General features: G+C 42.7%; 1 protein-coding gene across 1 annotated transcript in view; it reads left to right on the top strand.

Annotated features, from left to right (window-relative positions):
* The window catches only part of LOC124775908 (protein Wnt-11b-2-like), a 203,730-nt gene extending 182,222 nt beyond the window's left edge, over positions 1 to 21,508 (top strand). Inside the window, exon 6 of the mRNA XM_047250744.1 lies at positions 20,758 to 21,508. Within this exon, the coding sequence (XP_047106700.1) occupies positions 20,758 to 20,932 (175 nt within the window). The 3' untranslated portion in view covers positions 20,933 to 21,508. The remainder of the gene's footprint in view (positions 1 to 20,757) is intronic.
* The last annotated feature ends 378 nt before the right edge of the window (positions 21,509 to 21,886 follow it).

Below are 21,886 nucleotides of genomic sequence, written 5' to 3'. Positions count from 1 at the left end.
GTACAGACGGGAGCGAATGGTGTATTAAAAACTATAATGAAAATGAAATGAAGGTGGGCGGAACACAGATGGTTGATTGCACATTGGCTGGCTCTGAGCACTATGGGACTTAACATCTATGGTCATCAGTCCCCTAGAACTTAGAACTACTTAAACCTAACTAACCTAAGGACAGCGCACAACACCCAGTGATTGCACATTCTTTTGCTGGATTCCATGAGATAAGAAAGCACCAAGAGACGATGTAATTGAAAGTGGGTATATGACGTTCGACAACATGCTGAAGCAACGTGGATGTGAACAGCACAAAGCTTGGGGAAGCCTGTACGACGCTTGGATCCAGAAGATACAGCAAATTGGGAATTTGTGGTAAGGTCTTATGGGACCAAACTGCTGAGGTCATCGGTCCCTAGGCTTACACACTAATTAAACTAACTTACGCTAAGGACAACACAAAACACCCATGCCCGAAGGACGACTCGAACCTCCGACGGGGACAGCCGCCCGGACTGTGACAAGACGCCCTAGACCGCGCTGCTACCCCCGCGCGGCCAAGACACAGCACATAACAGGTTACAGTTTGTCGCCAAATCGAAACGGGCTATACTCGTCAGCGAAGAGTGAGAAAGCTTTGGCAAGCCCCATTTATTAACATGTGACAAATTTCACTCACATAGACACCGAGCTAGTAAAAATTGCTGGGTCATCTTTCGTAAATCCGAATGCAACTCCCCATTATACCTCACCCAAATGCGAAACTTTGTGTAATACTGAGTATGTTCAGCCCAGTTGTCAATCGTGTGATTATATGTATATTGAAGGTGGCGGGGAGGGGGGGGGAGGGGTGGGGAGGGGAGGGGAAGGGATTACTGATGTCAGCTGCATCGGGAGTCAGCGGCGATGAGTGAAAGTGTTTACCCGACTGGAATTTGAGCACGGGATCTCCTGCATACTTTCGGACAGACACCACGCATTCATACACTTAAACGCCAAAGAAATTGGTATAGCATGCGCATTGAAATACAGAGATATGTAAACAGGCAGAGTACCGCGCTGAGGTCGGCAACGCCTATATAAGACAACAAGTGTCTGGCGCAGTTGTTAGATCGGTTACTGCTGCTACAATGGCACGTTATCAAGATTTAAGTGAATTTGAACGTCCTGTGATAATCGGCACACGAGCCATGGGACACAGTTATCTCCGAGGTAGCGAAAAAGTGGGGATTTTCCCGTACGACCATTTCACGAGTGTCTTGAGAATATCAGGAATCCGGTAAAACATCAAATCTCCGTCATCGCTGTGGCCGGAAAAAGATCCTGCAAGAACGGGACCAACGACGACTGAAGAGAATCGTTCAACGCGACAAAAGTGCAACCCTTCCGCAAATCGCTGCAGATTTCAATGCTGGGGCATCAACAAGTGTCAGCGCGCGAACTCTTCAACGAAACATCATCGATACAGGTTTTCTGGGCCAAAGTCCCACGCGTGTACGCTTGATGACTGCACGACAAGAAGTTTTAAGCCTCGTCTGGGCCCGTCAACACCGACACTGGACTGTTGATAACTGGAAACAAGTTGCCTGGTCGGACGAGCCTCGTTTCAAATTGTATCGAGCGGATGGACGTGTACGGATATGGAGACAATCTCATGAATCCATGGACCCTGCATACCAGCAGGGGGCTATCCAAGCTGGTGGAGGCTCTGTAATGATGTGGGGCGTGTGCAGTTGGAATGATATAGGGGCCCTGATACGTCTAGATACGTCTCTGACAGCTGATACATATGTAAGCATCCTGTCTGATCACCTGAATCCATTCACGTCCATTGTGCATTTCGCCGGCAATTCCAGCAGGATAATGTGACATCCCACACGTCCATAATTGCTACAGAGTTACTCCAGGAACACTCTTCTGAGTTTAAACTTTTCCACTGGCCACCAAACTTGCCAGATGTGAACATTATTGAGCATATCTAGGATGCCTTGCAACGTGCTCTTCAAAATAGATCTCCACTCCCTCGTACTCTTACAGATTTATGGACAGCTCTGTAGGATTCATGGTGTCATTTTCCTCCAGCACTATTTCTGACATTAGTCGAGTCCATGCCACGTCGTGTTGCGGCTCTTCTGCGTGCTCGCGGGGGCCCTACACAATATTAGGGAGGTGTACCAGTTTATTTGGCTCTTCAGTGTGTAATTGATTTGCCTAGCTGGACAATGGACCCACCTTCTTCAGTGCGAATGCACAAGTACGTCCGACCTCCTGCAGCAATCTTGGAGTAGTGAGCATGGAGGAAATGGACGGGGACTGCAGAAGGTGGCGCCCGGTGGGAGTGTGTGTCGGCCGTGAGGCGTTCCAACATAGTTCTCGCAGTTGCGCTGACACTGTGTCCTGGATGGCGCAATGGTTAACGCACCTGCCTAGTAATCTGGAGATCCCGGGTTCGAATCTCGGCCTGGTACACATTTCCACTCGCCGCGGCTGATTCCGCGTAATGTCACCATGCAGCTAACGTCAGTAATCCCTTCCCTTCCCTTCCCTTTCTCTCCATCCCCCCCCCCCCCTCCACCTTCAATTTACTTACAATGTATCGCAGCTGCGGATCCCGAATGGTGTCTGTTCTTTCGGACATGTCCGAAAGGACAGACACCAAGCATTGATATAATCGTGTGATTGTTGCCACATGTTTCGGGACCATATTATCCCATTCTCAAGTGCTTAAAATATTTTATGCCACTATGCCGTGTCACAACTTAAAAACAAGCTGCACAAATGCATTGTCAAAACAAACCATAAAACATCACAAGCCGGTTCGTCCACCGTTTCTGAGGTACAGTTGCACCATGGTTTATGGTTTGAGGTGCCACTGCATGTGTGCAGTTTGTTTTTAAGCTGTGATGAGACCTAATGGTACAACAAAAATTTAAGCGTTTGGAAATGGGCTGAATGTCCTCAATATTGCTTGAATAACAGTTGTATGACGGCTTCACATCAGAAATCTTCGTGTATTGTTGTTGTGAACTGTGCTCACAAATCTGAGAGTATCCAAGGGGCAAAAACTAATATCGAATGCAAACTAGTAGACAGCAATTTCAGGGCATCCCAATGGTGATGGAGCTCTGCAGCATCCTTGTGTGGTCTAGCGGTAGTCGCGTGAGAAAACACACGCCGCTCACTACACTGGTTGCAAGGAGAAAAATGGCTCTGAGCACTGCGGGACTTAACATCTGTGGTCATCAGTCCCCTAGAACTTAGAAGTACTTAAACTTAACTAACCTAAGGACATCACACACACCCATGCCCGAGGCAGGATTCGAACCTGCGACCGTAGCGGTCGCGCGGTTCCAGACTGAAGCGCCTAGAACCGCTCGGCCACTACGGCCGGCTGCAAGGAGAAAGTGCGACTTGCACGGACAACGTTCCCTGCTGGACTCACGCAGCGTTGTACGAAGTATCTTTTTCGAACTGCAGATGAGATACAAATACCGCATACAACTTTAAAGTGTGTGGCGGAGAGTACTTCTGGTGCCATAATCAACCTCCACCTGATTCATTTAAAATGCCGCGTAAAATGAAGCACTTCGAGTAACTCTCCATATGAGTTTCAGTATCTACAATTTTCCTGTCATGGTCATTTCACGAGAGGTAAGCTCACTGGAACAAATATCAGTCACTTCCTGAAAATAGCACACTGGTCGCTTTGGAGATATTTAGATTATTTAGAATCGCTACGAGATGGTCATATTAGTGAAGTGGTAGTGTGTGCCACTCCTTTGTCTGGGGGCAGAATAGTACGATGTGTCCACGGGGAGACTTGACAGAATGGCAGAAAGGAGTTGTTTTGTTTGGACGTAGACATCACCACACCTTTGAGTGACTGAGTGACTGGTTCATTCACTCGATCCTTCATTTATTCATTCAGTCATCATGTACTGTAGATCCATCAAGGAGGAGGACCTTCAGGGATGCGAATGAAGTTATGCAGTTCGATGGTCTATCAACACGGACTGTCCAGCCCTCTACAAGGAATGGTGTACCACTACCACCTACGTAACACAGGGTAAGAACAGGGTCGTAAAAAGATCCTGACAGGCCGGAGATGAGCGTAACGACTTGTCAGTGGAAATTAGTTTCAAATCCGACACTTACTGCTGCTGTCTGTGGCTGCAGGTTCATCTCAGCAACTACCTGGATATTGCGAAGGGAACTGCATACAGTCGACATTTGGAGCTGGCTGCATCAAAAAAAAGAGGCCATTGATCACAAAGACACAGAAACTGCACGTCTTCAGTGGCAAAATGGATAGTACCTGATGGCATGTAGTGTGCTCCAGTTTCGCCTCTCTTCAGATGATACTCAGATTCAGATGTGTGTGGATTCCTATGGGACCAAACTGCTGAGGTCATCGGTCTCTAGATTTACACACTACTTAAACTACACATGCCTAAGGGAGGACTCTAACCTCCAGTAGGAGGGGCAGAACAGATGATGCTAGGAGTCGAGTATGTTAACGTCCCCATAGGGCGTTTAACCCCCGGTGTGTGAAGGGTGTATTTCAAGCTGGCGATGGTGTTTTCCGTACCCTCACTTGGGTCCACTCACTCTGGTTAGCCGTGGACAAGAACCAAGATATACAGGGCGAACTTTGATAAAACCGACAATCTGCAGGGACGGATTCCTGATTGGAAATGGAGGAAAAAAGTCCTATGAACGTGTGTCTGGAAATCGACGGTGTGCGTGCAACGACAGCAAATCGTCCCGGAACATAGTACAGAGCTGCATCGCATCCACGTCGCAACATATATTTAAAGTGGCCTCTGTGGAACGCAATGCACGCGCTCACATGACGCATCATGGATTGCCGCACTCTTTCGCACTTTGCGGCCTCTCCCCGAATAACATCACAAGTATCGTGAACATGCTGTCGAATGGACTGCACATTAGGAACTGGTTCAGCATACACAACGCTCCGGGTCCTGTCGAACGTCCGGAGAAGACGTAATTGAGGTGTCGGCGAACTGTAATGTGGAAGTGGAATGGTGCTCCGCCATGCAGAAGTCACATAGCCTGTCGCAAGCAGCCCAGACAGACTATTCCGCATGAAGTTCAGGTACTTTCCTCCGTCGAGGAGTTGTAGAATAATAACCGGTCTAAGTATATAGTAGCCAAGCTTCCCTGCCCACACATCAACGCTGAACTGATGCTGGTGAGATGTTTCAATCATTCCCCGAGGATTGTCTGTGGCCCACAGCCGACAATCATGCAGACTGATGATGCCAGTTCTGGTAACGGTTGCTTTGTCGGTAAAAAGGACTGATGATAGGAACCCATAATTGTGATCGTACTGTGGCTTGCACCATGTTGGCGTGCCAAATACTGGAGCTTGTTCTAGGGTTCGTCTCCTATCCTATAGAACCCAGTCCTCCAAATCTGGTGAACGAACAGTCCGTCGCCTCCCTGCACGTTCGTCTTCCAAAAAAGAGCCATAATCACCCAAACGCCCAAAAATGGCTTGAAATGTTGTGTAATGTGGTTGGTGTCTGTGACGGTACTTGTTTTGGTATAGCTCTGCTGCATCTCGATTGTTTCCATCTGCTTGGCCGTACACAACCACCGCCTCGGCTTGTTCCACACATGAATACCGGACCAGTGCCTCCAATGAACTCTCGCTTGACGCCACTGAAGTCGCCAATGGCGGTGACTTGCGGTCAGTGGAACGCAAGCTAAAGAGGCGTCTGGCTCGGAGCTGTTCTTGAAGTAACCGATTTGACACAGTTCTTTGTGTCACTGTGGTGACAACTGAGCTCAAATTGCTGCCGTCGATGCGTACGAAGCGCCAGAGGCATGCATCGAACTTTATGGTCTTCCCTCTTGGTAGTGCCACGTAGCCGTCCAGAACTCTGTCTTCTTGCGACTGTACTTTCTCGTTATCACCATTTCCAGCAATCTCGTACAGTGGCTGCATTCCTGCCCCGTCTTTCTGCAGTATCGCAGAAAGAACATCCAGCTTCCCGTAGCCAGATTACACGACCTTATTCATAGTCAGTGAGGTGTTCATAAAGGCGTCTGTCTCGTGTTAAAGGCGTTCTTGACTAGCATCGACTCACCATGTCCAGTCTCAAACGTAACTAACGCTCACGACCGTTACAACGTGTACTTGAAGCAAACATGATTTACAGCTCATGGTGGCACTACTAGCGCCACTCTTCGCGACTGGCGCGAAATCTGAATAGACATCATCTTTAAGATGTAAGTACATCAAAAAAAGTTTTGCATCACCCCAGTTCTCAGAACTCCTGAAGATAGACGTTGACTGTGGATATTGTATCACAGACACAGACCTAGACCCTTTGACTGTTCAGAGATGTCACTAAACCCGCCCAATTATGTAAACAACCATGCGTGAGCAACGTCTATTAGACGGAGGGGAGCCGACAGCCGATCAGTTCCAGTTATTCCACCAGGAAGGAAGTACACAGCTCGTCTTGTCTGTAGTTCAACCACGCCTCGACGGTCAATACCGCGGTTCGCTCGCGTCCGCATTGTTACTTTGTGCCAGGAAGGGCTCTCAACAAGGGAAGCGTCCAGGCGACTCGGAGTGAACCAAAGCGATGTTGTTCAGACATAGAGGAGATACAGAGATACAGGAACTGCCGATGACATGCCTCGCTCAGGCCGCCCAAGAGCTACTACTGAAATAGCTGACGGATTCTGACCAGAGGAACCCAAGAGAGCAAAGCCACCATGTTGAATAATGCTTTTCGTGTGGCCACAGGACGTCGTGTTGCGACTCAAACTGTGCACAGTAGGGTGCATCATGCGCAACTCTCTCCCGACGTCCGTGATGAGGTCCATCTTTTCAACCACATCACCATGCAACGCGGTACAGGTGGGCCCAACAACATGCCGAATGGACCACTCAGGATTGGCATCACATTCTCTTCGCCGATGAGTGTCGCATATGCCTTCAACCAGTGTTTGGAGGCAAGCCGGTTAAGCTGAACGCCTTATACACACTGCCCAGCGAGTGCAGTAAGGTCAAGGTTCCCTGCTGTTTTGGGGTGGCAGTATGTGAGGCCGACGTACGCCGCTAGTGGTCGTGGAAAGCGCCGTAACGGCTGTACGATATGTGAATGCCATCCTCCGACCGATAGTGCAACTGTGTCGGCACCATATTGGCGAGGCATTCGTTCTTCGTGGACTGACAATTCGCGCCCCCATCGTGCACATCTTGTGAATGACTTCCTTCAGGATAACGACATCGCTCGACTAGAGTGCCCACCATGTTCTCCAGACATGAACTCTAACGAACATGCCTGGGATAGATTGAAAAGGGCTGTTTATGGACGACGTGACCCACCAAGCACTCTGAGGAATCTGCACCGCATAGCCGTTGAGGAGTGGGACAATCTGGACCAACAGTGCCTTGATGAACTTGTGGATAGTATGCCACGACGAATACAGGCTTGCATCAATGCAAGAGGACGTGCTACTGGGTATTAGAGGTACCAGTGTGTACAGCAGTCTGGACCACCAATTCTGAAGGTCTCGCTTTATGGTGTACAACATGCAATGTGTGCTCTTCATGAGCAATAAAAAGGGCAGAAATGATGTTTATGTTGATCTCTACTCCAATTTTCTGTACAGGTTCCCGAACTGTCGGAACCGAGGTGATGCAAAACTTTTTTCTTTTTTTTTATGTGTGTGTAGAAACACTCCTACCAACTTCGTTTATGTCGAGCAACTCCTTGGTGTTGTGATTTTTGTCCCCCAGAGTATTTCAGCTAAAATTTAAGACATATAGAAAGCGTTTCTTAAGAAGAGAAATTTGTTAACATCGAGTATAGATTTAAGTGTCAGGAAGTCATTTCTGAAAGTATTTGTATGGAGTACAGCCATGTATGGAAGTGAAACATGGACGGTAAATAGTTTAGACAAGAAGAGAATAGAAGCTTTCGAAATGTGCTACAGAAGAATGCTGAAGATTAGATGGGTAGATCACATAGCTAATGAGGAAGTATTGAATAGGATTGGGGAGAAGAGAAGTTTGTGGCACAACTTGACCAGAAGAAGGGATCGGTTGGTAGGACATGTTCTGAGGCATCAAGGCATCACCAATTTAGTATTGGAGGGCAGCGTGGAGGGTAAAAATCGTAGAGGGAGACCAAGAGATGAATACACTAAGCAGATTCAGAAGGATGTAAGTTGCAGTAGGTGCTGGGAGATGAAGTTTGCACAGGATAGAGTAGCATGGAGAGCTGCATCAAACCAGTCTCAGGACTGAAGACCACAACAACAACAACAACAACAACAACAACAACAATGTAGTATATGAAGAATCCTTCTTGGTGCTTAATTTTTTTTTTTTTTTTTTTTTTTTTTTTTTTTTTTTTTTTTTTTTTTTTTTTGCTGGCTGTGCATTTACGGTACGAGGCGACTTGAGGCAGACACGCACGGTGGTCAAGAGACGTCCGTGAGGCGCTGCCCGCTAGGGCGGAGCACTGTTTGGCTTCGTGCCCTGGGCAGATCGCGGCGGTGCGAGAGACCACTGAAGAGGTGGCTCGGAGGCGGGAATGCATCTCTGAACATGCCGTGCGCACACACGGGCGGCGAGGCAGCGTCTCTGGCGCGCTGTGCAAACGACTCGGGCCGTGAACCGGAGCAGCGGCGGCCGCGCAGGTGTTTGCCGGTGACCAACTCCCTGGGACAACACGGCTCGCCGTTTCGCAACGCGCGGCCACACGGCTCCGGTGAAGAGCACTCAGTTCCACCTACTAATATACCCCTCGCTCTTCTAGCCAGCTAATGGAGGCCGTCCTCAGTGAAAGCGAAGAAGAAATTGTAGGGCCTTTCGAATGTAATGAACAGTCTAATGAGTACAGACTATGAATTGAGAGTAAATCGAAGAAAAAAAAAATTGTTCAAATGGCTCTGAGCACTATGGGACTTAACATCTGAGGTCATCAGTCCCCTAGAACTTGGAACTACTTAAACGTAACTAACCTAAGAACGACACACACATGTATGCCCGAGGCAGGATTCGAACCTGCGACCGCAGCGATCGCGCGATTCCAGACTGAAGCGCCTAGAACCTCTCGGCCACTCCGGCCGGCAACTCGAAGAAATGTGAGAGGCAACTCGAAGAAATGTGAGAGTATACAGCAGTAGCAGAAATGAGTTTGGAGCTGAACTTAACGTTAAAACTGGTGACCAAGTAGGCAAAGCAGCTCATGGCGGACGAAGCAAGGGCAGGATTGTCAGAAGTTTCCCCAAGTAAATTCTCCGATATTTCTCTCATTTCCAGACAAGTTTTTGCATTTTTTCTGACAAATTTTGAGATCTCAAAAATATCTGAGAAAAAACCTTAAGTACTAACACTAACATCTTTTGCAATGAACTTCTTTTAGACGAAGAAAACATGCCAAATGGTATAGATGTTTCATTAAGACTACTGTTATTTTATTTCAATAAAACGAAACGCATTACGTGACAAAAATACGCATCTCCTTGGAGTCACAATACAGATTTAAAATACCTTCCCTTTTTTCAGAAATAAGCTCAGAAAAATAGTAGACCTCTTGAAATAAGTGTATAAGGCAGTGAAGAGTTGTGTAAACTAACACTATAGGTGACCGCCAATAAAATGTTGCTTCTACTATGTTCGTTATTGTCGGTAATTACCTATTGTGTTATGTCTATTATTTTGCAGGTATTGTGTGATTTTTCTTTCGAGAAATATATGAGTACGTAGCGTACAAACCGCCAGCGACTGCCACTATTTTCTTCTTCTTATCGTCCATACTTTCTAATATATAAACTACTTTCGAAGTGCCAAAATTGTAACGTCCCCACAAAATATATATATATATATATATATATATATATATATATATATATATATGTATGTATGTATATAAAACATTCAGGTTTAGTGTAACCTCCCAACAGATAAAATATATAATTCACATTTTTAGCGTAACCTACCAACAGATAAATTTCGTAACTTACCAACAGTTTATTATTCCGTAACCTCACACTAATAACGTGACTAACCTCTCAATAAAATTGTGGGTCACTTATAACCTTTCAATAACTGACTGTGAATCTAAACTGGTAAATTTGGACGGCAGCAGTGCTGCGTCATGGCCCTGAAAGATCATTCTGAATAAATTGAAAATTCTTACCTCAATAAAGTCGCCGGATAATGCACATATATCTGCTCCTATAAGAGATTTTTCTGGCACAGCCCAGTGCAATGCTGGCCGATAGATTTGTCATATATATAAAAAAAAACTGATTTTTCTTTACAGTAATCGAGATGACCATGGATTAGAGAAATTAGTAAAGTCTTTAAATTGAGATGCATTGTCAAAAAGTTAATTTTTATAAGAAAGATTAATATTACGAAATTTTTTTTAAAACATTTACATGGGACTTGATATAAGAATACTACATATGCGCGACGCTGCTTTTACCTTATACTGCATTGCTCAGGCACCCCACGACCGGCCCAGCCAACTCCACACACACAACTGCTCTCTACTACTACTCCTACTGCCACACAGTTCGTACTGCATACAACACTGCTCTATGGTCTGAGATTCTCTTATAGCTTACATATCGCAGGCAGCGCGTGTGCAATCCATCGAAATTACATCTGCTCGAGTGCGCTAGCAAAAAATTCCTTAGTCATGGACCTCTTACAAAATGTACTACAGTAAGTAAGGCTACAAAACGCCGCACTGTACAATGTACTCGTGGTGAGACAGTTGCAGTTCCTGAAATCTATCGCCCGTTGTCTCTGGCCTGCCGAGGGACACCGCAGTCCTAGGCGCATGGATAAACCACGAAAATCCGCCGCATTAGGCCACACACACAAAGACCCGACCTGCGGACAGTTCGGTGAGACTAGATCCGGCGGGTAGGGCCTGCACATCAGAGGGAACCAAATGGCTTCAGATCGGCAGGCCAGATCCGCTAGAGACACCCGCAGAAATGGCCTTCGGTTTTGCCCCCTCGCGGAAATCCACTCGTGTGGCCAGCTATTCACGTGTCACAGACACCACGTTGATGAAATGAGGCCTCGGTGATCAATCCATGCGACAGATAACTTGCGCGAATACTTCTAGAATCAATACTGATGAGGATAGGCAGCAACTCACCGTAAAGATGATCGCTGAACGGCAGAGAGACACGTAGAAAAGACAACCACACTCTCAGAACTAAATTTTCGGCCATATCATTTGTCAGGAAACGGAAGCGCGCACACACACATTCGGACAATCACTCGCACACAACTCGTGCACACATACCCGCCGTCTCCAGCCGCTGTGTCTACAGCCTCTGAGAATCAGATCCAAACAAACCACGCCTCACGCCTCTCTCCCTCTCGTCGGCAGGCCAGGCTAGCGGCAAGAAGTGTGGAAGCAACGACTGAAAGCTGAGGGCAATGGTAGGAAGGGGAGAGGCAGTAAGAATAAGAGAGCAGAGAAGTAGCGCACGTACTCAGCTGCGCCCAGCCAGCGATGACGCACGATATCTCAGTAAACAAGCTATTTCATCTACTGAGATAAAAATGACGTTTTTCCAGTGGTTTTTTTTTCAAATTTCCCTGACACGTTTGAAATTCCCTGATTTCCAGAACTTGTGGCAACCCTGAAAGCAGACTAGCATAGCTTAAGACGACATTCCTAGCCAAAGGTCTACTATTATCAGACACAGTCCTTAATTTGAGGACAAAATTTCTGAGTACGCACATTGAAGCACAGCATTGCCCAGAAGTGAATCAAAGACTGGGGGAAAACCGGAAGAGTATACAATCGAAGCATCTGAGAAGTGGTGCTACAGAAGGATGTTGAAAATTAGACTGATAAGATTATAAATGAGGAGGTTCTCCCCAGAATCTGCAAGGAAAGGAACATACGGAGGACACTGACAAGAAGAAGGGACAGGATCAGTGGCGGCTCTTAGGTATACAAGCTGGGTGTTCACAAATTTTTAAATTTAGGCAAATATAAGAGTGCGAAATTAATAGCACCTCCTGTGCAACAGTTACGCTTATCAAACTATTTATACAACTTCAGCCGCAGTCAATAATAATAAATAATAGTAATAATAATAATAATAATAATATGCATAACTTGTCTGAAAAAAGGAAGAATCGTCTTTGTTTCGTATATAATTAAATACAATTTATGGCAAGAACGGAATAATGTTTGAACTTTCTCTACACTCTGTTTCGCATTTTTGTGTAAGTGGGAGTTTTCGTGCTTTTTTATTCTTTCGGATACATGTACAAGATCCCCAACTCGTGTATTAGTTAACGAATTAACTTCTGAGCTGAAAATCAGGCATTCTTACGTTGCATCGACACTACTTACGTGTTCACTTCTTTGTTAAATGTTCACTTGTAGTCACGCTTATTTGATCTCGCCACTTCCTCAGACAATGGATCTGGTCTGGAATGCACAAGGTTCTTTGCGGCTAATTTTTCCTGGTAATTTTCTTTTCTGTTAGCGCTTAATTCAGGTCCAACAGAGTTCGCGTTGACACTCCACAGAAAAGCCGATTCGTGCACAGTAGACAACGAACTCCAAACACAAAGAGCCGTTTGCGGAAATTATTAAATTCAACTAGTATTATCTACCAACAAGCTCACTTGGGTGGAATACAAATGGGGCACTGAGAGCCATAAGGACACCGTCTTCGACTGCCCACATTTAAGTGAATATCAGAGAAACCAGTGAGGCAGCTTTTCGTGAATGCTCAGATATACATAAAATGTGGGCCTACTGTACAGATAAACCGAATCACCATAGGATCAATATATGTCAGAAGCATGGATAAATGCTACAGTCTCTCAATCGACGATGATGTGCTATATGGTTCTCAGCATCTCAAATGGATTACTCTAGGATAAAATCCACAATTTAATGTCCTGTATCTCATTCAGAATCCCACAAAATAGGTTTTTCTATCAGTATAACTACAACATATACTGACGTCCGATCTAATTTTACAATACACAATGAATGAATTCGCATATCTGTGGGATGTAGCACTACCGCCTTGCAGGATTTATGCAAGCGAAAGTAGACAAAAACCTACTGCAGCTTACTGGCACCTGGTGGCACTGATGTAAACTTGCAGCTGAGTGAACTGTGCTCATTGTTTGGCTCTGAGCACTATGGGACTTAACATCTGAGGTCATCAGTCCCCTAGAACTTAGAACTACTTAAACCTAACTAACCTAAGGACATCACACACATCCATGCCCGAGGCAGGATTCGAACCTGCGACCGTAGCAGTCGCGCGGTTCCGGACTACAGCGCCTAGAACCGCATGGCCACCGCGTCCGGCTGCTCATTGTTTATCAAATCCGTATGTATATGGCCCGTAAAGCATTTACGCCACGCCAGTTGCGCATGCGCAGAAGCTCCTCAAAATGTGCACAAGGGAAGGTGTGCTCGCGACCCTGATACCAAGTTTCACTGAGTCTAGAGGAGCACTATGTAGCACAGCGCAGTAGATGTAGCGCCGTGTATTTCGGGTTACCGCATCTACATTGCGTTTAACAGTATTCAAAGAAAAGTAACCAACAACTCCTCAAGGTGCCAAAAATTAGGGTTTTCATGTGCTCTTTCCCAGAAGCCACTAATGGACGGCATGGTAGGCCATGTGTTTAGACATTAGGGAATTATTTCCCTGATACTAAGAGTTGTAGAGGGTAAAAACCGCAGGGGAAGATAGAGATTGGAATATATCCAACAGATAATTGAGGACACTGAATGCAAGAGCTACTCTGAGATGAAGAAGTTGGCGTACCGCATCAAACCATTCAGAAGACTGATGACCCAAAAAAAAGTTCATCGAAGCGTAAACTTTACGTCGCGGTGGCATCAAGAAACGATTAAAATTTCCAACTCATTATGGAAACTGGGGGAACTGGACAATGTAATATAAATACTCTAGTGCATTGTGTAGATTTTCTAAACTTTTTCAAACATCTGTAAAACACTATTGTCTGTTACTTTCCTTCATCTACAAATACAGTGTGTATCATGAACACAGATAGCGTTTCTATGCGTATGTTGTGATGCACCCAGTGTGGTGATGTAATGGTTAAGATATCGTACTCATTTTCAGAAAGAATCATCGCATGAATTTACTTCGCAATTGACTCAAAACGTTTGAGGTGATTGCCAGGCAGTTTCCCGAGCAATATTGCTTCTTCTATCCTTGCCCATTTTATCACACTCCGTCTGCCTTCCATCTCTAACACCTCATTCTAACATTTACTTCCCTTATTTAGATTTCTCTTCTTATACCTGTATTCCAAATATTGCCAGTCTATTAAGTAACCACATTTAGAGGCCTTGAAATCGGAAGCGGCTCAGTAACAGCGTAAAGCAACAGCTCACGCGGTGAAAATGGCAGGAGTCGCTGTTTACACGAACGCCAAGAGAGCCAGGGATCACTGGGGTTGCACTGCTTATCCCCGATTGTTCAATAATCGCCGAAAGCTCGCGGAGGCCTCTCGATAACGCACCAGGTGTGATCCAGATCACCTCAGACGTCCTCACCTCTGTTGAATGTTCACCAAAACAACCTTGACACAGTTTGAGAATAATAGGGTGGTATATTACATGTAAGCTGATAAACTGACTATATGAGTCACCAACAGGTCGCAGTAAGGTTCGCCTGTCGATTACAGTAGAAGAAACGCCAGCGATTGCCTTCTATCAGCAGCCTATATCTCACCCTTCTGGTATGAACTGTCCATCGACCCTTTGACATTCTGATATACGTGTACCCTTCCATCCTCATATAGTAACAAACAGGACGGTCAGAAACAGTATGAAAAGCTTGTAAGGTTGCTCCAGGTTAGGTTGTGCTGCGATATAATTGTTAAGAAAAAAAATCGATATGTTGCGCAGTTTCCGATTCTAGTGGCATTGAAGTTCAGGTGCGTCCTATATGATGCATTTTTTTAATGTTCAACTGGAAATGGAGGCCGCCTTAGATGGGAATCTTAGCGCTTTTTCGCAGACGACAGGCAGCTGGGGCCCATATGTGTTTGACTGTGTACTGTGTTGAAACGAAGCTGTAGAGCGATTTATGTATAACAGTGTCAGCTGACTCCAAAGGAAGCACACGTTAAGTCTGTAGATGACTGCAGACAAAGAAGAAAGTCGTGCAGAAAGGCAATTCTGAAGACTGTTTCAATAAAAATTCGAGTGGTTTCACTGAGCGTCACGGTTAGATAGAAAGTTTCCGATCATATTTCTGTAAGGAATAAGATACCGTAAGTTTCAAAATAGGAAAGCTGAGAAGAATAGGCCCAAACTTTATGAAAAGTGTACATCAAAACTGTGGACGAACAGTCACGCTATGGCCACTTAAAAGCATAACTGAGGAGTCTGACATCCGAAGAAAACAAGTGATGGGGTATGTGTATCTCCCGAACAAACTACTAAAAATAGAAATGAAGGACCCCGTTGATGCAAAAAATATGAAGCTGAATACAACTTCCATTCTAGTAGATATTGGCGTCTATGAAATTCCCAGATCTGTTGAGTCCGAGGATGTTAATCTTCATATTATATGTCATGATTAAATACAAATGACGCAGTGAAAGTAAATTAATCTTCACACAACGACTAAGAACCTGCCATAAGTATTTCTCAGTTTTAGGAATAATTTATTCGTGTTCCGTTGATCGTAAGCAAGAGAATAATTGCATGGATATGGAACGAGTCATAATTACACACAAGAACAATACTTACAGATGCTAACAGATACAAAATTTAATATTGTATAAGAACAAACTACGCCAATAATGACAACTTTACCCATTTCCTACAGTTAAAAGAGATATATAACAATCAAATAATAAATTACAATTCTTCCACAATATAAGATTCAAATTTGATAGAATTGAAATGCTTTCATAACTTTAGCTTTAAAATTTTCTTAATGTAACGAAATATTTTCTTAAAAAATTTCGTCACCAATTGCACTACCTTAGGGTTTGAATTTCCAGAAACGCTGAAACACATTTTTTTTTTCTTTTTAATTTCTAACCGGGCAATAAGTACCTATTGTGATAGAAGTAGCCTTAAAAATTGTTTAGTACGGTAATTGGTTCAAATGGCTCTGAGCACTATGCGACTTAACTTCTAAGATCATCAGTCGCCTAGAACTTAGAACTAATTAAACCTAACTAACCTAAGGACATCACACACATCCATGCCCGAGGCAGGATTCGAACCTGCGACCGTTGCGGTCGCTCGGCTCCAGACTGTAGCGCCCAGAACCGCACGGCCATTCCGGCCGGCGTTTAGTATGGTAATTATTTTCGAAAAAACTTCCACCCAGTATTTTAATTCATTTGTGGTTGAATTTCCAAAACTGCTTAAAGATGCATTTTTTTATCTTCTGACTGAGAAACCAGATACCAGTTTTCGTAGTCTTAAATGATGTGTATAGTATAAGTTCCATACCCTCTCCAAACTTCAGGTTTGTATCGTTAGAGATTTGGGCTGGGCGATGATGAGTCAGTAAATCAGTCTGGCCCTATTTCAACCCCTTAGGAGTGACACCCATGTGTTTTATTTCTAACATAGAAGCCAAACACAAATCTTCGTAGATTTAGCTTGCACAATGAAATATTTCCATAAAAACTTTCATCCCCCATAAGATGCTAAATTTCCAAAAATTCTAAAACATATTTCTTTATTTCTGACCAGGAAACCAAACAAATTTTCGTGGGTCTAGCTTCAAAATTGCCTTAATAGTAACATTTTTCAGAAGAAAATCCCTTCAGCTCCTATTTCACCCCCTTAGGATGTGAATTACAAAATATCCCTTCTTAAATGACACCTACAATATAAGATTCTTACCTTTTAGAAATTTCAAGTTCCTGTTCTTAACACTTTGGGCTGGGCGATGAGGAGTCAGTCACGACATTGTCTTTTGTACATAGATATTTATTAAGGTTTCTGTCAGAGCTGCAAATTATATTTTTATTAGTGACTAGTTCTAACATTTTCATTCCTTCTCAAGCCATTAACTACATTAGGATGTATAATGTTATGACAAAATGTGAAATATAACATTTACAAACGTAAGTGCACAGATAACAGCGGTGCAATAAATCTTATGACATACCAGAATTTGTAATACCTAGATAACACATTTTATTTTATATTAGATCAATATGACAAATGTTACTTGAATGTATTAAGATTGTCTTGATACAATTAAAATTTGACAGGCTTTTTCTGTTTATACATAAAAATTTGATGGGTGTCTTCAGTTGTTTGTTGTGTGTCGATATGTGGTTCACATGCTATCTCTCTTACATCATAATGTTACAACTAAATACAGAGATGCTGTATTGATAAAGGTCTCAGACTTCATTGCACTATTTTATAAATTACTAACATGTCACAAGCTGACTGCTTTACTGAATCATGAACCATTTTTAAAAAGAACAAAAAAATTGTATTTAAATTCAGATTATTTGTCGGGCACCTTTATCTTCCACATATATCTTTCCCATTCTTCAAGTATGTCTGACTTCATTCCTTTATGTGCCAAGTGTAAAACAGACAACTGAGTTTTTAGTAAACATACATGATGAATCTTAACCATTGTTCTGCACAAACACATTGCATTATGTATCTTTTTTAAATACGTAGAGAATCAGGAAAAATTCCAAAAAAAGTTTTATTGATTACTCGCAAACGATGGACACCAGGGTGAATGGTTGCAGAGTGCGATACCTAAGACCTTAATCTAATCAGCTTATACATGACTTCAAAAAGTATATCCCGCTGCCAAGTGCCTCTCCTTATGAAATTCACAGATATTTATTTGCTCTAATGACTGACAAAAATCACAATAAAAATTAACAGAGCACAAACTTCTCTAAAACTCAAATCAGATTACAAAATGATGCTAACACTGTGGTGTTTTACCAAGAAGTGTGGAAGACTGTGCAGAGAAAGATCAACAAAATCTTCTCATCTGGACAACTTGTGAAATCAAAGTTAACAATACAATGAAATGCCACAAATCATACCAAATTAAGCAGTACAAGTTGTGTGGCAAAATGAGCAAGTAACAAGCTGCTCAGAACATGCATCACACAACAGCAGTTGCAACATGTTTCCCCAAACTCAGCAAACTGTGTGCACATCAGCACCAAACGATAGCCGGGAGACAGGTGACCCTCACCATGGGCAGCAATCAAATGGTCACAAAACTCAGATCTCCCTCCACAACTATCTACTTTTAAAACAACAGTTTGGAGGGATGAATCAATGTAGCTGCCAATGTGACAGATGAGAATATAGATTATATCATGAAAAAACAGAGAATGCTGCAGGAACTCCCCACTCTTGATATACAAAAATGCACCATAACATACAAGACGTTGGTACTGGGAAGGAGCAGTGCCCCAGTGATTGATCAGCTTCTTCACATCAAGCATGGTGGCAGGGTGACTCACTTCAATTAGATACATCAAATTTTGGAGTAAAAGCAAAGGACCTTCCCACACTGGTCAGGCCATGTCTCTGTGTCTCGTTTCCTGACAGAATATGCAGAAACATTGGCATCATCTGATCAGGGTTAAGAAAGACACTGGCTCTGTCGACAAAAGCACAAAGCAGGTCGCAACCTCACTTCCGTGAAACCTGCCGTGCTGCTAGGGGAGCTTCGAAATTCCTAATGAGATTCACTACCAACAAACAGGATCCAGATACCACACCAGGAGAACACCTCCCAAGTGAGAAAAATGCAAAGCTTCCTTCCTAGAAAATGTGCCTAGTACAATCCAAATAAAATTAACCATGAAAAGGAGACAAAAATGAATCAATATCACATCAATATTCGATAGTGTTGTCACAGTATCACTAACATGAATTCGAATGTCACCGCTTCGGTTATGATTATCAAAGTGCTGATGAAAAAAAAAACATGTAACTCCACTCTGAACCCAGGACAAAGATGCAAACTCTAAATGAAATTTATATAGTGTATTGCTTTGTGATTGTGCAAATTACAGTTCAGCTCTTACTGCTTCTCAGAATCAGCAACAAACAACATTAAGGAGTGACTCCATTAGGAAGTGAAAGTAACACAACCTCTAAAAAGGTCTCGGTAATTTGTACATTATCTACTTTAAAATTATTATTAATGCTTGAGTACGTTGAATAAATACTTTGAGATGAATTGTACCAGAACATAATTCCCTAAGAAAACAGAGAAAGAAAACAAACAGTAAGCCTGTATCCTTGCCTCCAAATCACACAGATAGGCTAAGTGCAATACATGCCAAACTGAGCATTTTTATGAGTTTTGTAGACTCCTTTTCAGTTGTCATTCAGCTGGATCTCAAGGAATTTTTCAGCATTTTATTCACTATATGACCATAAAACTCTTGCTTCTGGCCCTATCATAATTCTTGCTTATTAATTTGCAGTTGCCTAATATGAATCTTTGTAAGATTAAATCTTGTACCCTTTGGTTTGAAACCTGTTGTAGGCTACCATCTGGACTATGTCAAGGTAGGATTTGGGCCCTTGAGCAGTATGTTTGCTTCATAAGCATATGTTACAGTTTTTAATCATCCGTAAAGTCTTTGGAAGATTATTTTTGTAGGTTAAGAACAAGAGTGAACCCAGTAGGCATACCTTTCCTTGAAGAATCCCACCTGGTATGTTGCTCCAATCCAAAGCTAGTCACATGCCTGTGACTGTCTGTCTGTTTCACTTTCTGTTTTCTGTTCTGAGACCCATAGATCCACACAAGAGGGATGCCTTTAATTCTGTAACCTGTTAACCCTTTCAGTCCCTCTGTATCTTAGCTGCAAAAGCAGTGTTTTTCCCCAATGGAAATCTGAGATGCACATGTGCAGTCTTTTCATCATGCAAAAGTGCTGCTAACTGTTAGGCATAACTATGAAAATATCAGCAAATCAATGTAGCAGGAGCAGCAGCTCATGACCCTGAGAATACGTAGATGTGGTTGGTCTGCTATATAACTCTATAACTGAATACTGTTACTGTCATTTTGCGTGGTAATAATGGAACAATCATTTTACTATTTACTGCAATGGAGAATTTTCATAATTAGTGATTTTAGTCCATAAAATGAAACCATGTCTACAGAATATGTTTTGAAAATGGGTACACATTTTCATATAAATCATGCATCTACAAACATTACAAAGATCACCTAAGAGCATTACCACAAAGAAAAATTTATCTTCCTCCAGAAAAAAAATCAGTTCTGAAAGAGTTAAGTCACGAAGTTCATCTTTGTGTTGTGGTAAAACACAGTTATCCTAAATTTCAAATTTATTAGGAATGCTTGCTAGTGTCGTTTGTGCTGTTGGTTCTGTTCCACTCGCACTTTTTGACAAAAATTCTCAGTTTTCGCCTACCATTTTAAAATTGCTGTCTTTCGCCACAATTGATGACTGCAACTCCGTCTGGTAACCAGATTTTTCTGTACCTCAGCACAGGCTATTTAAGTGATCATAATACTACAAAATGGTGCATTTCAATGTACCTTGGAAAGATATTGCCTGTATATCACCATTCAGATATGTGAAACATTTTTTTCTACCATTTCAAAGACAAGTACATTGTATAGAGAACATAATAAAAAAGTAGTAGTTCTATTTTATAACCCATATCATAACTTAATTAAGTTTCATTATAATTTTTACTTTTTTTGTGCCAGCAGGATCTGCAACACAACATCCCATGGCTATGATAGTTGCAACGAGATGTGCTGTGGTCGTGGCCACTATACCGTCACTGTGGAGAGGGTGGAACGCTGTCACTGCAAGTATTACTGGTGCTGCTATGTCAAGTGCAAGACGTGTCGGTACTGGGAGGAAGTTCACAGGTGCAACTGACAAACTGTGATTGTGTGTATTGCCATGTACCTTTTATTTGAAACTGTGTGATGACTTCATGGCAGTCACAATTTTAATGCATGTCCTTCAGTATTGACATATAATGAACACTTAGGAGAAATTTATCACAAGTGAATTTGATGATAAGAGCTCTATTTGAGACTGCATTGAAAGGATGTGGCTAAACTGATTCCATTTGTAGTCACGTCCAGTAAATGCTCTTGGCAACTGGACCAAAATAAACATGATATAATACAAAATATGATCGTCTAAGCAAAAGGAAATAAAACTACGCTGACTGCCTAGCATTGTCTTAACATATAATATTTTTACTACTTGTAATATTCACAAATTGTGCACCAAACACATTAGGAGCTGACTTGTGGAACTGATAGTCTACAAAAATGTTCTGGGTGGAGTTAAATTTCTGTTTAATCTACTGTTACATTCAGATATGATTTCAGTAACCACTATTAATCTTGTTTTACAGTTAACTGTACTACAATATGAATTTAATGTGGCCTTGCTTGATGGGAACAAGACTTGTGCAGCCTGTGATATTCTGATTCAACTTTCAGCAGTAAATCATTCTGTACATTTTATATATTTTTTAATAATTGTGATGAATTTGTAATAAAACTGATTCATGGGTATTTGACCCACTATTTTAAAAAATACTGCCTACTTTTGCTTTAATGTAAGTACCTTTGAATCCTTGTTGAAAAAAAAAATGCTGTTCAATACTGTAATATTGAAGGAAAATATATTTTTATGATGTGAATCTAGTAATTGTGGAACTGTTCCAGTTCATACTATACACTAATGTATGTAAGTCAGAAAATAAGTGTTACAAAACAAGCCAAAGCTTACTCATACAACATGAAGCATAGGGAAGAGTCAAAAACATGTAATTATTGAAGTTCTTCAGTAAGTGCCAGACTAATACTGATCAAG

This window comes from Schistocerca piceifrons, chromosome 2 (assembly GCF_021461385.2).
Source record: "Schistocerca piceifrons isolate TAMUIC-IGC-003096 chromosome 2, iqSchPice1.1, whole genome shotgun sequence".
Classification (NCBI taxonomy): Eukaryota; Metazoa; Arthropoda; class Insecta; order Orthoptera; family Acrididae; genus Schistocerca; species Schistocerca piceifrons.
The sequence above is the reverse complement of the archived record's forward strand: the minus strand, read 5'-3'. Positions and strand labels throughout refer to the sequence as shown.